At 35.1% G+C, this 15,188-nt stretch overlaps 2 protein-coding genes and 1 long non-coding RNA gene across 3 annotated transcripts; 2 read left to right on the plus strand and 1 right to left on the minus strand.

Moving 5' to 3' along the window:
- The first annotated feature begins 4,825 nt into the window (after positions 1-4,825).
- LOC149610119 (uncharacterized) lies at positions 4,826-7,288 on the plus strand. Its single transcript, XR_016376484.1, has 3 exons — positions 4,826-6,338; positions 6,395-6,505; positions 6,744-7,288. It is a non-coding gene; the product is annotated as an uncharacterized LOC149610119 (long non-coding RNA).
- A 196-nt stretch (positions 7,289-7,484) lies between these two features.
- LOC149610120 (uncharacterized) lies at positions 7,485-9,709 on the plus strand. The gene is made up of 2 exons (XM_089858742.1): positions 7,485-8,579; positions 9,400-9,709. Exons 1-2 carry the CDS (start codon positions 7,586-7,588, stop codon positions 9,564-9,566), a joined length of 1,161 nt encoding a protein of 386 aa, XP_089714868.1. The 5' UTR covers positions 7,485-7,585; the 3' UTR covers positions 9,567-9,709.
- On the minus strand, positions 9,561-14,672 carry rush (pleckstrin homology and FYVE domain containing family member rush hour). The gene is made up of 8 exons (XM_089858743.1): positions 14,496-14,672; positions 14,077-14,141; positions 13,850-13,987; positions 13,727-13,790; positions 13,528-13,659; positions 12,385-12,648; positions 12,133-12,311; positions 9,561-11,384 (listed from the first exon to the last, which is right to left on the minus strand). Exons 1-8 carry the CDS (start codon positions 14,509-14,511, stop codon positions 11,127-11,129), a joined length of 1,116 nt encoding a protein of 371 aa, XP_089714869.1. The 5' UTR covers positions 14,512-14,672; the 3' UTR covers positions 9,561-11,126.
- Positions 14,673-15,188: the final 516 nt, after the last annotated feature.

The raw sequence follows: 15,188 nt of genomic DNA on the forward strand, positions 1-15,188 counted from the left end.
CCGACACGAACTTTTCTTACAATATGAAAAAAGATATTCGCGAGCGATGTACGAATTAAAAGGAATCCTTTGTTTCCTAAACTAATAACCTCCCTCCTTTTCCCTTTATTAATCATTTCCCGTCGAATACGAACTCTCGAGACGAGGTTTTCGAACTCGCCACTCACAACACATCAAGCTGTTTAATCTCAAATCATCTAATTTTTCTGTACCGAGAAATGATTAAAACGCGACATGCTCGCGGTATACAACAACATTCGTAAGAATTACTAATTAAATATTAAAGGCGCTGATCAAAAAGATTAAACTCGGTTGTTATAACGATCATCAAAATCGCGTTAGAATGATTTAAAATCGAGTTTGCGGGAAAAATAGTGTTTCGAATGATGCCATGACAACGACCTCGTAATTTGCTTACATTGGCATTTCGAAATTGGCAGGCAGGCACGTGTGGCGTAGAGTTGACTCTATCGTTAACGACCTAAGAGATTTCATAGTGTTTTAAATTATCCTTAGTAGATTTCACGACCTCGGACCATATACAGGGTGTTTCTGATAAGTCTGTAATAAATTAATAAAAAGTGTCTTTGTACACAAAGACGCAAAAAAGTAAGAGATAAGTGTAGAAAATTAATTGTTTGAAGTAACAGATATTCAAATTTTCATTTTTGAAGACGTGATTATAAAACATCAATTATTTTAAAAAATTTCTTATCTTAGTTTTTTTCACCAAAAATTCTTTAAGAAATATATTTTATCCTTAAACATGTGCATCATTTTAAAAATAGAAAACGTATGCATTTTATTTTTTTTTTTTAAATTTAGAGATAGTTTGAGTATTCGGGCCTATAAAGAGAATAAAATGGACAGAAAATCGTTCATAGCAGACAAAATAAAATAAGCATGAAAACTAAACAAAACGTGTTCTTTAATTTTAAAGTTTTCGAGTTTTCAAAAATTGACGTGTTGTATCTTTCTCAAAAGATCACGATCAAGCTACATATCCTTTTGACTCTAATAACTACATCACAGTCAAAGGGCGAATGTAATTTTAGGTTCGCAATATTTTCAATTTTAAAATAAAAAAATAAATTCTTTTAGCTCTATTTTTCAGATATCCGAGTATTGGAACTTTCTCGAAGCAAATGTTTCAAGAAAATAAACAGTAGTATCAAAGTAGTTTCTCTGAAATTTTTGTGAAAAAAACTAAGATAAGAAATTTTTTAAAATAATTGATGTTTTATAATCACGTCTTCAAAAATGAAAATTTGAATATCTGTTACTTCAAACAATTAATTTTCTACACTTATCTCTTACTTTTTTGCGTCTTTGTGTACAAAGACACTTTTTATTAATATCTGTCACTTCAGTCTTAATATGAGTTAAAACTGTTTAGAAACTAGTATTTTAAAACTTATACTGAAAAGCAGGCGCTCCATTTAAGTCTTGTGGTGTTGCTCGTTTATTAGTTACCGCGTTTGAACTAACAAGGCCCTAACCATCTATTATAGAAGTATTAATCTTGATTGCTTCAACGCCCAGTTCAACTCAAATTGCCTTCCCGTCGTTTTCACGTGCAAAGCACAGTGGATGCAATAATGCAAATAGATTCCGAAGACTTAGGCTAAAAAATTATTACGTAGACCTGTGTACAAAAACAATCTATACACCTGTGCACAAACATATTCCATAGACCTGTGCTGGGTGACCACATATCCTAAATTTTATAATTTTTTCTATTTTCGGATGTCTTCCTATTAGTTCCTATAATTTCGATAATTTTCCTATATTTTCCTATTTTTTGAAATTGTAGATATTGTAGTACCTACAAGCACCTAATAGCACCCACAAGTACCTACAAGCACCCTTAAGTACCTACAAGCACCCACAAGCACCCACAAGTACCTACAAGCACCCACTAGTACCTACAAGTACCTACAAGCACCTAATAGCACCCACAAGTACCCTAAGTACCTACAAGTACCTACAAGTACCTACAAGCACCCACTAGTACCTACAAGCACCCACAAGTACCTACAAGCACCCACAAGTACCTTCAAGCACCCACAAGTACTTACAAGTACCTAAAAGCACCCACAAGTACCTACAAGTACCCACAAGTACCCACAAGTACCCACAAGCGACCACAACTACCCACATGTACCTACAAGCACCCACAAGTACCTACAAGAACCCACAAGTACCTTCAAGCACCCACAAGTACCTTCAAGCACCCACAAGTACCTTCAAGCACCCACAAGTACCTTCAAGCACCCACAAGTACCTTCAAGCACCCACAAGTACCCACAAGTACCTACAAGTACCCACAAGTACCTACAAGCACTTACAAGTACCTACAAGCACCTACAAGTACCTACAAGCACCTACAAGTACCTACAAGCACCTACAAGTACCTACAAGCACCCACTAGTACCTACAAGCACCCACTAGTACCTACAAGCACCCACTAGTACCTACAAGCACCCACTAGTACCTACAAGCACCCACTAGTACCTACAAGCACCCACTAGTACCTACAAGCACCCACTAGTACCTACAAGCACCCACTAGTACCTACAAGCACCCACAAGTACCTACAAGCACCCACAAGTACCTTCAAGCACCCACAAGTACCTACAAGTACCTAAAAGCACCCACAAGTACCTACAAGTACCTACAAGTACCCACAAGTACCCACAAGCGACCACAACTACCCACATGTACCTACAAGCACCCACAAGTACCTACAAGTACCTACAAGAACCCACAAGTACCTTCAAGCACCCACAAGTACCTTCAAGCACCCACAAGTACCTTCAAGCACCCACAAGTACCCACAAGTACCTACAAGCACTTACAAGTACCTACAAGCACCTACAAGTACCTACAAGCACCTACAAGTACCTACAAGCACCCACTAGTACCTACAAGCACCCACTAGTACCTACAAGCACCCACTAGTACCTACAAGCACCCACTAGTACCTACAAGCACCCACTAGTACCTACAAGCACCCACTAGTACCTACAAGCACCCACTAGTACCTACAAGCACCCACTAGTACCCACAAGCAACCACAAGTACCCACAAGCACCCACAAGCACCCACAAGTACCCACAAGTACCTACAAGCACCCACAAGTACCTACAAGTACCTACAAGAACCCACAAGTACCCACAAGTTCCTAAAAGCACCCACAAGTACCTACAAGCACCCACAAGTACCCACAAGCACCCACAAGTACCCACATGCACCCACAAGTACCCACATGCACCCACAAGCACCCACAAGCACCCACAAGTACCCACAAGCACCCACAAGTACCCACAAGTACCTACAAGCACCCACAAGTACCCACAAGAACCCACAAGTACCTTCAAGCACCCACAAGTACCTTCAAGCACCCACAAGTACCCACTAGTACCTTCAAGCACCCACAAGTACCCACAAGTACCTACAAGCACCCACAAGTACCTACAAGCACCCACAAGTACCTACAAGCAACCACAAGTACCTACAAGCACCCACAAGTACCTACAAGCACCCACAAGTACCTACAAGCACCCACAAGTACCTACAAGCACCCACAAGTACCTACATGCACCCACAAGTACCTACATGCACCCACAAGTACCTACATGCACCCACAAGTACCTACAAGCACCCACAAGTACCTACAAGCACCCACAAGTACCTACAAGCACCCACAAGTACCTACAAGCACCCACAAGTACCCACAAGTACCTACAAGCACCCACAAGTACCTACAAGCACCCACAAGTACCTACAAGCACCCACAAGTACCTACAAGCACCCACAAGTACCTACAAGCACCCACAAGTACCTACAAGCACCCACAAGTACCTACAAGTACCTACAAGCACCCACAAGTACCTACAAGCACCCACAAGTACCTACAAGCACCCACAAGTACCTACAAGCACCCACAAGTACCTACAAGCACCCACAAGTACCTACAAGTACCCACAAGTACCAAAGGCAGCTGGTTACATAATTTATTAGTGTGGGGGACCTTTTCCAACTTAACTTGTTAGCTCACACAAAGCTAGGTCCCCTTGTTTTTCAACCACCACGAAATTTGAACCAAATAGCTTTAAAAGTGCTAACATCATAGACTGACTCTTTACACTGCTTAAATATCGCAGATTGGAATGGTTTTGAAAATTTAAATTTAAACATACTTAGACTTAATTATAGTCAATGAAAATTGCTTAGCGGAATGTTAGGTGTTGTACCTTCCATTTAAAACCGTTTTCAAGTCTAACAAACGTGTAGTTTTTCTAATATCGTGGCCACAGGATCGTTTTTTTCAGAAAATTTCCCATGTTATTTCTATGGGAAAAATTCCTGTTTTTCAACAAAAGGTGTGATGAATTTTATGGAAATGAAAACCACCCTTAGCAACTTTATTTTTTATAAAATTAACTAATTAATGGATCTTTTTGAAATTTTAACCAAATATTGTGGGCCAGAATTGTAGTTCTGTGGAATTTTTTCAATACAGTTAATGCAATACAAAAAAAGTTACATCCAACCAAAAAACCCTCCTTATACATTAAGAGCAGTATGAAGTCTTATCTAAGAGAGCTACCGCTCTCTCAGAATTAAAGGGGGAATTTTCTTTAGACGAACGATTTTGGGTCGAAAATGTAATAATTTCTATCACATTTTGCCGCCCGGGCCACTGTTTTCAAATTAAGATTAGAGTACTTTACGGATGACCCCTTAAAGAAACTCATCAAAGACAATGATTTCTAATTTAATAAAGGGGTCATCCCTAAAACACTCCATCAAATCATAACTCGATAACAGTGTCCCATGTGGCAAAATGGAGATAGAACTTACTTTTTCGACTCGAAACTGATTTCCCAAAGAACATCCGATTTTATTTATTACAGACTTATCACAAACACACTTTATAATTTATAAACAAAGTTTGATTTAATTAATTAATAAAATTGGTTTTTAAATCATCATTCGCGAAAGTTATTTATCCCTCCTATAAATCTCAGTACTACAATGCAACGTAGGTGGAAAGCAAGGAGGAGTGATACGCGACGTTAAAATCGTGGTACTAAAGTATAAGGACGTGTTGGTCGTTATCGTTAGCCGTCTCGGAAGAAAAATGAATTAAATATCGAAGGACAAAATCGGTCTTCCGCATCGACGACTTTCAATAGAAGTTTATTTAAAATATAAACTTTTGATCCTTTCCTAACAGAAGGAAACCCCCTTCTTTAAAAAGAAAACTAAATAAAAAATTGTTGGTAAAAACTTTCTCGAAAAAGCTCTGGCAACAAACCCTTTTTGTCAAAATTAAATAAAGGCGGGTCATCGTTACGTCTTTGGAAGACACATTGACCCATCTTTAGAACACGCCCACTAAGCTACCTTACAAAAATTACACTTAATCTTGATTATGGCGAAATCAGAGGGTTTTTTACATGGATGGACGAGTGGTACGGCTAACCTTTCGCCTGGTACTCTAAAAACTATAAGTTTTAAATTTAAAATTTGCAAGTACAGGGTGTTTCTAAGAAGGTGTCAGAAATTAAGGGGTAGGTGTTCTTTGGATGAACGATTTCGAGTCGAAAATGTAACTTCTATGACATTCTGCCGTTCGGGTCACCCGTTATGAGTTTGGATTGGGGGTGTTTTGGGGATGAACACTTAATTAAATTAGAAATGATTGTCTAGATCAGTTTCTTAATTAAATTTAAGGGATCACCCGTAAAACACTGCAAATATACCTTGAAAATGGTGGCCCTTAGGGTCAAAAATGTCATAGAAGTTACATTTTCAACTAAAAATCGTTCGTCCAAAGAACGTCCCTATTAATTTCAGACACACCTTTCAGAAACACTCTGTATAGTTAGGGATTTAACAAAACTATGAGTTTTGTCATTTATGATAAAAAGATACCTGGCAAACAAAAATTAGGTGTTTCAACAAGACAATTAATGAAAAAAAAATGAGAGCTCGACACGTAAATCAGCCAACGTGAATTCCGGAGCGTGAACTCGCAAAGTTCTTGTTCTTGTTTTAACAATCAACTTCCTCGGGATGTGTTTCGCATCCACACCTTTCCCTTTCATCACTCCTCTAAATAGAGTAAGGGCATCCATCCTCTATTCAACCTATTCCATCCCTACGCGAGATAGCGCCGAGTGTCATTAGGACCTAGTTTTAAGCGTAACAAAAGGCGACATCAAGGTACTTGGCCTCATTCGATGGGGAAAAACGCCTACTGGACCTATTTTATTTCCCGTCGGAGTAGCAGAAACGATGTCCACTCAACAAAGACGGAACCTTCGAAAGTCAGGCTAAAATATACTTGACGCCGACTAATCCGCTAATGTTCTACATATTTCAGGGTGTTAAGGCTTCGAAGCTTTCGGGGGTGGATTTTAATGATCAATGGCGGGACAATTTGGCAAAATTTTGGAATAAATATGGCTATTCTTTCATTCAGGGTGACGAAAGTGTAGGTTTATCACGAATCGCCATCGTTTTATTTCCCTTAAAACCCACTCGCTTTCCCAAAACATTCAAAGCTTGGTCGTGTTAAGTGTTTTAATTACCCGAATACGCACGCGGAAGCCGCTTTACCGCCAACCCGAGATTTCTCATTAAACATAAACTAATTTTAACCTTGTAACGTAAAATTCAAATTTAACATTCAATAGAGTATAGAGTATAAAAAATGCTAACTTACATTCCAGATGAACCGAAGAGAAATCCAGAAATAATCAGTGTTTAAAAATGAATCCAGTTTCGTAATCACAAATTGGCAGAAACGAAAACAGTAAACGATTTCGAAGACCACGTTCCCGCGCAATTTTTAAAATTTGGGGCGGAAACTTGGCGACAATAAGAGAACCGCGACTTTAGCGCCTTCTAGCCACGAGAGTTGTAAACTTTAAATAAAATGGCTGTACCTAGCATTGTATTTTTACCCTAACACCACCTTTCTCATTTTTTAAACAGTTCTTTCTAATAAAAGATAAGATATGACACATTGAAAGTGCAGTTTTAAATTAAAGATATATTCGTCTTCTTCGTAAAAATCAATAATCCGGCACTAATTAATAAAGAGTAACTATATAATTTAATAAAAATACGGACAGTAACGCAGCACAACCTGAACATGGAATTAAAGCTAAAGCGTTGCCTACGTTAATCTAGGCCAGTGCACGGTAGTTTTGAAGGGGGGGGGGACTTTTAAGAAACGCTACTTCTTATTTTCTCCCTATTTTAGCGCGAGATTTCATTGATACCTGGACCAAAACGCGCGCGAAAATGAGTATTTTAAATTCCAACCGCGAGAAAATGAACATTTCGAATTTGGCAACTTAAATTGCCAAAATAAAAATAAAAATCAGCGCCGCGCACAGGCCTTGATTAACGTAGGCAACGGCTAAAGCTAAAGCTTTAAGGTTTTTGGTTACCAGAAGCAGAAGTTCAATTCAGTCCCAAGCCTGTAGACATAGAGTAGTATATATTTAAACCCTGGAGTAGCAACTTACCAATTACCCTTGAACAGCGATCAGCGATTAAATGTAAAATGGCTGCCACCATGCGAGGCTTCGTGATCGCGAGGAAAATATTTAAACCAGTGCCTTTATTTCGTTCTTTCGTTTCCGAGACTTCATTATGGGCTAATAAAAATCAAAATAACGTAGAAATACCAAAAATTAGTAAAAACGAAGATGCGTTTGCCAGTTTTCTTAAGGTAATTAAGAATAAAAAACTTAGACAAGGCTTAACGAATGAAGTCCCTGAAAGTTTAGGGCCAATCAAAACTACTCACGTGACTAAAGAAACAAGAGCGCGAAATTCAAACTGGGTTAAAAAATTTAAATCTGACGAAGATTGCGATAAAATAATTAGAGATGATTTAAACGAAAGCTTTGACAAAGCTTTAGAATCGTTAAAATACTATGACAAGGCGAATAGATACCCATCCCAAAAAACCTGCTTCACATTATTAAGAATTTCCCTAATAAACCTAAATCCAAAGGCAACAGAGGACATTAGACAAATAATTAAAACAGCGTATCCCCAGGAATTTAAATGGCAAATGGGTTACGAACATTACATAGCTGAGTATCATTGGAAAATAGGAGATTACTCAAAAGCTATGGAAATATTTGACAAATTATTCTCTATGTATAATCAACGTAGAAAAAAATTAAGTGATATGCTACAATTCATGGCAAGAAAAATAATTAACGAAGAGTCGGAAGATGAAGTTAAAAACTTGATTCAATTCGTAATTAGTCTAATTAACAAGTATTCCACGCATCACCCTGCTACAAATGTTTGGTTATTGCTATTTCTCAGTGAAAAAGGGACTAACCATATTTTATCCAATACTTTACTGGGAATAAAACCTGATAAAATGGCGCCTTTCGTTCTAAATAAGATTGAAACAATTTTAAAACACGCTAAAGAAAAAGGGGATATTGATTGCGTTCAAAGAATGGTAGAATGTGTTCTATTTCTTCAAGCTAAAAGCGAATACACTAAAGTTTTCAGCACATTACTGGAAATACAATGTTAGTTATTAACACTAGCTCCAAGAGTTCATAAGATATGTTCCATTAGTTTGTCACTGGTGACTGGTTACAAATTAGAGCTTGTCATGAAGTGACGTAGGTCATAGCTTAATCCAAGGTCATAGATTTTAGTAAATACCACGCCTGCTGAGGCGCTATCAAAGCATGGAGCTGTATTGTAGAAGGAGTAGAGACTAGGCCTCTAGGTCCTAGACATAAGCGTACTAGTGCTCCGCGCACAATTTTCGCGCATACCGAGCCTATGTAAACAATCTCTGACGTCACGTGTTTTAAAGAAGGCGTCGTTTTCTTCTTTCCCGGCTTAATTCTTTGAATATTTTCCATATTATAATTAATATAAATAGAAATAATAGTAAAAATAAAAATTTAAATAAGATTTGCAAACGCTTGAGAAACTCCCGTCACCCGGACTCTGATACACAAAAGACCGAGGCTTAACCCTCCTGAATGTTCGTAGCTCGCGGCCATCTTTATTGTTTACATGGGCTCGCCTAGGTTTGGAGGGAGGGTCAAAATGCATACCCCCTTTTTATGGACAAATAAGGTCTAGCTTTTTTAGTAGAGGGGAAGCTACAAGTCTCTACTCCTACAATACAGCTCCGTGATCAAAGGCTTAGTACATTAAAAACTAACTGCATTTAGTCAATTCTCACGTCGTTCTCGAACTAGCTCATAGTAATTCTCTAGCATTACAAAGTATAACTAGCGTCATACTTATGGAGAACATATCTTATAAACTTATGCTACCTCCCAATAACAAATTTCCCCATTAAAATGAAACAAACCGTTTGTATTCCAGGCATAATCGGAGACTTGAAAAGTGCTCAAGAAACCTTCAAATACTGCAATAGCGAAGCAATAAGCCTTAGTGGAACTGCAATTTCGGAATATGCGAAACTCGTCAAACCCACTGTTGTTAAAACACAACCAAAAACCGCCGAATTTGAATTTCGCTTTAAATTTTGATTATTTAATAAGAAAATTTGACTTTGACTTTTATTAATTAATTAATGTGGTTTGGAGTTTATAAGTTGATTACAATACAAACTTATTTAAATTTGACTTTAATGTATGTTAAACTTGGAATGTAAAATAAACTAAATGAAAAATATTCTATATATATATTTATATTCGATACTGTTTTTCACGTCCACTTTTTAAATGGTTTGAAGTTAATAATATATAAATAGGTTTTAGCACCTTTTTTTTACCTTTCTTTATAAAACAATTCCCGGGGCAGTTTTTCTGAACCTCATTCTCACTCTCACTCTTTCTCTGGAAGGATTATTTAATTTTAAACAGGCACTGATCTTGGCTAACCATCTTTGTGACTACGCTCTTTCTTTAACTGGCAATCAAATTCAATAACTAACTATATTTATTTATTTAAGGCACTTTTAATTAATTAATGTTACTTAGTTTTAACTGGATTTAAAAATATTATTTATTCCCAAAAGTAAGTTGCATTAATAATTAATTTTGTTGTATAAAAATACTTCCCAATAATCTAATTTGTTATATAATTAAAGTTAAGATTAATCTTAATTTTTTTTTAAAGATGGATGTCTGATTCTAAAGTTAAACTTAATTGAATTAATTATTAATTAATGTTCCTTGCTATGCCTAAATTAGAAAAAAACTAAAAAAGGCACTTCCCCATTACCATTACCAATTTTTTTTTTTAAATTAAAGCTAAGATTAATCTTAATTTTTCTAAAGATGGATTTCTAAAGTTAAAGTTAAACTTAATTGAATTGAATTGAATTAATTAATGTTCCTTGCTAAGCCTAAATTAGAAAAAAAAGGCACTTCCCCATTACCATTATCTAATTTTTTTTTAATTAAAGTTAAGATTAATCTTAATTTTTTTAAAGATGGATTTCTAAAGTTAAAGTAAAACTTAATTGAATTAATTAATTAATTAATGTTCCTTGCTAAGCCTAAATTAGAAAAAAAGGCACTTCCCCATTACCATTACCATTATCTAATTTTTTTTTAATTAAAGCTAAGATTAATCTTAATTTTTTTAAAGATGGATGGATGTCTGATTCTAAAGTTAAAATTAATTGAATTAAATTAAATTAATTAATGTTCCTTGCTAAGCCTAAATTAGAAAAGGCACTTCCCCATTACCATTATCTAATTTTTTTTTAATTAAAGCTAAGATTAATCTTAATTTTTCTAAAGATGGATTTCTAAAGTTAAAGTTAAACTTAATTGAATTGAATTAAATTAATTAATTAATGTCCCTTGCTAAGCCTAAATCAGAAAAAAAAAGGCACAGCTGCAAAAAATGATTAACTGACTCTTAAGCGGGAGAAAAAAAATATACTAAATATATTTTAAAGTTGCTAATTAGTAATTACTTTAGTTCTGTGTTTTCAGTATTTGTAAATTAATTATAATTAATAAATTTCGTTAGAGCAGTCTCCCAATTAGTATAACTATTGTTGGAGTAGAGAAGAAAACAAAACAAAATAACAAATAATAAGAGTTTTAAGACTTTTAACCACCTCAGTCAGCGGTTCAATCAGCGGTTGAACCACTATCTCCTCCTCCTCCACCACAATCACCTGAAGAACTTTCAGTTGTAGCGCAACTTTCCGTCACTGTACTACTTTCCGAAGTGACTTGATGGTGGCTAGAGGATTCTACAGTGGATCCTGTTGTCTCTATAACAGCAGTTGCTATTGCCGAAATGGCTTTATCTACCTCTTTATTATCATCGTTACTGTTTTTGCTTGTTTCCACAGTTACTGTAGCTCCATCCCCGTAAAAAGTTGGCTAGATTAAACCAAGTTAAGTATGTTTAATATATGACATGTTTGAAGTGTTTTAGTATTAGAAAGAATTCAAGAGATTAATTAACCAATATACAAAGGCTGAGCAAAAAACCATGCTAAGCAGGGGGAGAAAAAAAAAATACCTAAAATAATTTCAGAGCAGGAAGAATTTCAATTTTTAAAAAAGTAAGCTCAGAAACTTTCCTAAAAAGATGAAGAAACTGGCTTAACCTACAAAGCTTAGGAATTTTATTTTTAATTAAAGGAAAAGTTCAGGTTCAATAACATGATCCCTTAAAAGAATGGCGTTTTTCTAAACATAAAAGGAAAAATATATGATCTATTATTACAAAATAAATTAATAATTAAAATTTAATAGTCTTAAAAACATGGACTACTGTTCCATCCTCCATTGCTTTAGTGGCGTCTGCTTAATCGAATCACTTACCCTTACCTCTCAGCCTGTGAGAATTCAACCAATCCTGTTTGGGTAATGGGTTCAGGCTAGCAGACGCCACTAAACCAATGGCGGATGGCGCATTAGTCCTCGTTTTTAAAACTAATTTAATGCTAATTATTTTGTTATAATAAGAGATCTTTTATTTATTTATTTTAATATTTAATTCCTTTTATATTTAGGAAAAAAGTTCCCATTCTTTTAAACTATAATGTCATGTTCCTGAATTTTTCCTTTAAAATTAAATGAAAAGGAAATTTTTAATTTTCAAAATTAGTAAAATTAAAAATACCTTATCATCAATTGTCAACTTTTCCATTCCTTCACAAGGATCCCCAACAGAGATTTTTCTCGTTTTCTCTTCATCATCTTCATCATCATCAGAATCATCATCTTGGGAAGAATCCTGAGAAGTGGGAGAAGTTGGGATGGAACCAGCATTGTGGTTAATAGCCGCTGCTATGGCTTTCTCTAGATATTAACAGCCCCCAAGAAAATCATTTTAAGACTCTTAATTAATAACTTAACTAAGGATTTAACGAACCTTTCATAGATTCGGGAGTGAAATCAACTCTGGCTCTGGACAGAGTATCGTAGCAACTAAGACAGACTCGAAGGGGTTTAGATGACATAGAAGGCAACAGGAACTTTTTGTTGGAGCAAACACCGCAGACAACAGCTCCACATTTTCGGCAATGATGTTTTCGATTAATTATAGTAAATTGTGTTTTTCTACAGTGCATGCAAGTATTAGCTTCCGCATCCGGAACCCATACTGCAGCGTGTTCGGTAGATGGTTTTTTACCAGCTAAAAATATTATTAGTTATCATTTTCCCCAAAGGAAATAATATTAGTTATCATTTTCCCCAAGGGAAATATTATTAGTTATAATTTTCCCCAAGGGAAATAACATTATTTATAATTTTCCACAAAGGAAATATTATTAGTTATAATTTTCCCCAAGGGAAATATTATTAATTATCATTTTCCCCAAGGGAAATATTATTAATTATCATTTTCCCCAAAGGAAATAAAATATTAGTTATAATTTTCCCAAAGGAAATAAAATATTAGTTATAATTTTCCCAAAGGAAATAAAATATTAGTTATAATTTTCCCCAAGGGAAATATTATTAATTATCATTTTCCCCAAGGGAAATATTATTAATTATCATTTTCCCCAAGGGAAATATTATTAATTATCATTTTCCCCAAGGGAAATATTATTAGTCATCATTTTCCCCAAGGGAAATATTATTAGTCATCATTTTCCCCAAGGGAAATAATATTAGTTATAATTTTCCCCAAGGGAAATATTATTAGTCATCATTTTCCCCAAGGGAAATATTATTAGTCATCATTTTCCCCAAGGGAAATATTATTAGTCATCATTTTCCCCAAGGGAAATAATATTAGTTATAATTTTCCCCAAAGGAAATATTATTAATTATAATTTTCCCCAAAGGAAATATTATTAAATATCATTTTCCCAAAGGAAATATTATTAATAATCATTTTCCCAAAGGAAATATTATTAATTATCATTTTCCCAAAGGAAATATTATTAATTATCATTTTCCCAAAGGGAAATATTATTAGTTATCATTTTCCCCAATGGAGATATTATTAGTTACCATTTTCCCAAAGTAAATATGAAGTTAATCTTAACTTTGAAATGTTTCTCACTTTTGTTCAATAGCTCTTCCAAACATTTATTGATATGAGACATCCATTCTGACTTTTCAGTAGCGGTGGCAGCATAAACTGCAAATGATTTTGTTGGAGTTCTTATCAGCCAACCATTTTTCATTGACGGAACTACGTGATTATGCGAAATCAATAAATTATTGAGAAAATTAACAAATACAATTCAGACATAGTTTACTTTCATCATCAGGTAAATTTTCTAATTTGACTTCTTCCAACGGTATTATATGTTGTTTATTATACTGTAATTGAATCTTTGTTGAAAATAATGATTTTCGCCATTAAAATAAATAGATCTGACCTTTTTCTTATTAATCATAATGTTTCCATAGACTAATATATCGTTGAAAAGAAAAAACTGCCTGGGTTTGGCTTTCTTTCTACACATTTTCGTCAACACTCCTTCCCCAACTAAAACCCTTCCTTCTACAGCCAAGGGCTTTTTAATGAACAAAATAATGGGAAATTAAAACCCCAACCTTAATAAAATGATGACTAAACGAATAAAAATAGAAAACAATTAATTACCTGTCCAGAACTACCAAAACAATCCTCGACATTAGCGATGCGTTGAGCATTTAGGGTGGAGTTGACTAAAAAATTAACCAATTCCATTATACAACGCGGTCGACACTAATAAAAATATCTACGCTAATTTAAGTTTTCAAAACCTTCATCAAAGTTAATCAAATTAAACAATACACCTACATAATAACGCGATGATGCTACAAACTTTAATTGAAATTGACGTTTCTCATTTATTATCTCATTTGCCCCCCCCCCCCAAACTGGCCAAGGCTTAACAGTTTCATACCCTAATTTCCCGAATACAAATATACTCTAATTTTCCAACTGAAACCAAATTTATCTTCAAAATACTATCTTAGTATGAATTAACACGTCAATTTTAACCAATTTAAATATAATTAAAAAACAAAATTACTCACCAAGTTGATCTACCATCTTCGAGGAATTAGGCCTAACTCAACTATGATCAACGGCAGACCATATACGTTTCCGCCCATTCATTCCACCCCTCATTTGAATCACGTGACAAACTGACGGTACATACTAATTTACAAAACTAGTTTGGCAAAAATCCATCTACGTTTCCGCCCATTCTTTCCACCCCTCATTTGAATCACGTGACAAACCGTTGCCTATGTTAATCAAGGCTTGTGCGCGGCGCGTATTTTTATTTTTATTTTGACAATTTAAGTTGCCAAATTCTCTCACCTGAGGCGCTATTAGCTGGACCTAAATAATTTGAAATGTTCATTTTCTCGCGCTTATCTCATTTTCGCGCGCGTTTTGGTCCAGCTATCAATGAAATCTCGTGGTAAAATGGGAAGAAAATAAGAAGTCGCGTTTCTTAAAAGTTCCCCTTCGAAGCCACCGTGCACAAGCCTTGATTAACGTAGGCAACGGACAAACTGACAAATAGAAATCTGGTACATCCTAATTTACCAAACTAATTTTGCAAAAAGCCATCTACGTTTCCGCCCATTCATTTCATCCCAATTTGAATCGAGAGGGACAAATAGAAACACGGCACAACCTAAATAACTGCTCTTATTTGCAAAAACGATTATTGGCTGAAATATGTAAAATAGTCTAGTTTACACGAACTGGATTTTATT

This window comes from Phalangium opilio, unplaced genomic scaffold (assembly GCF_054372755.1).
Source record: "Phalangium opilio isolate 3A_F unplaced genomic scaffold, DU_Popi_V2 ptg000329l_1, whole genome shotgun sequence".
In the NCBI taxonomy this organism is placed as follows: Eukaryota; Metazoa; Arthropoda; class Arachnida; order Opiliones; family Phalangiidae; genus Phalangium; species Phalangium opilio.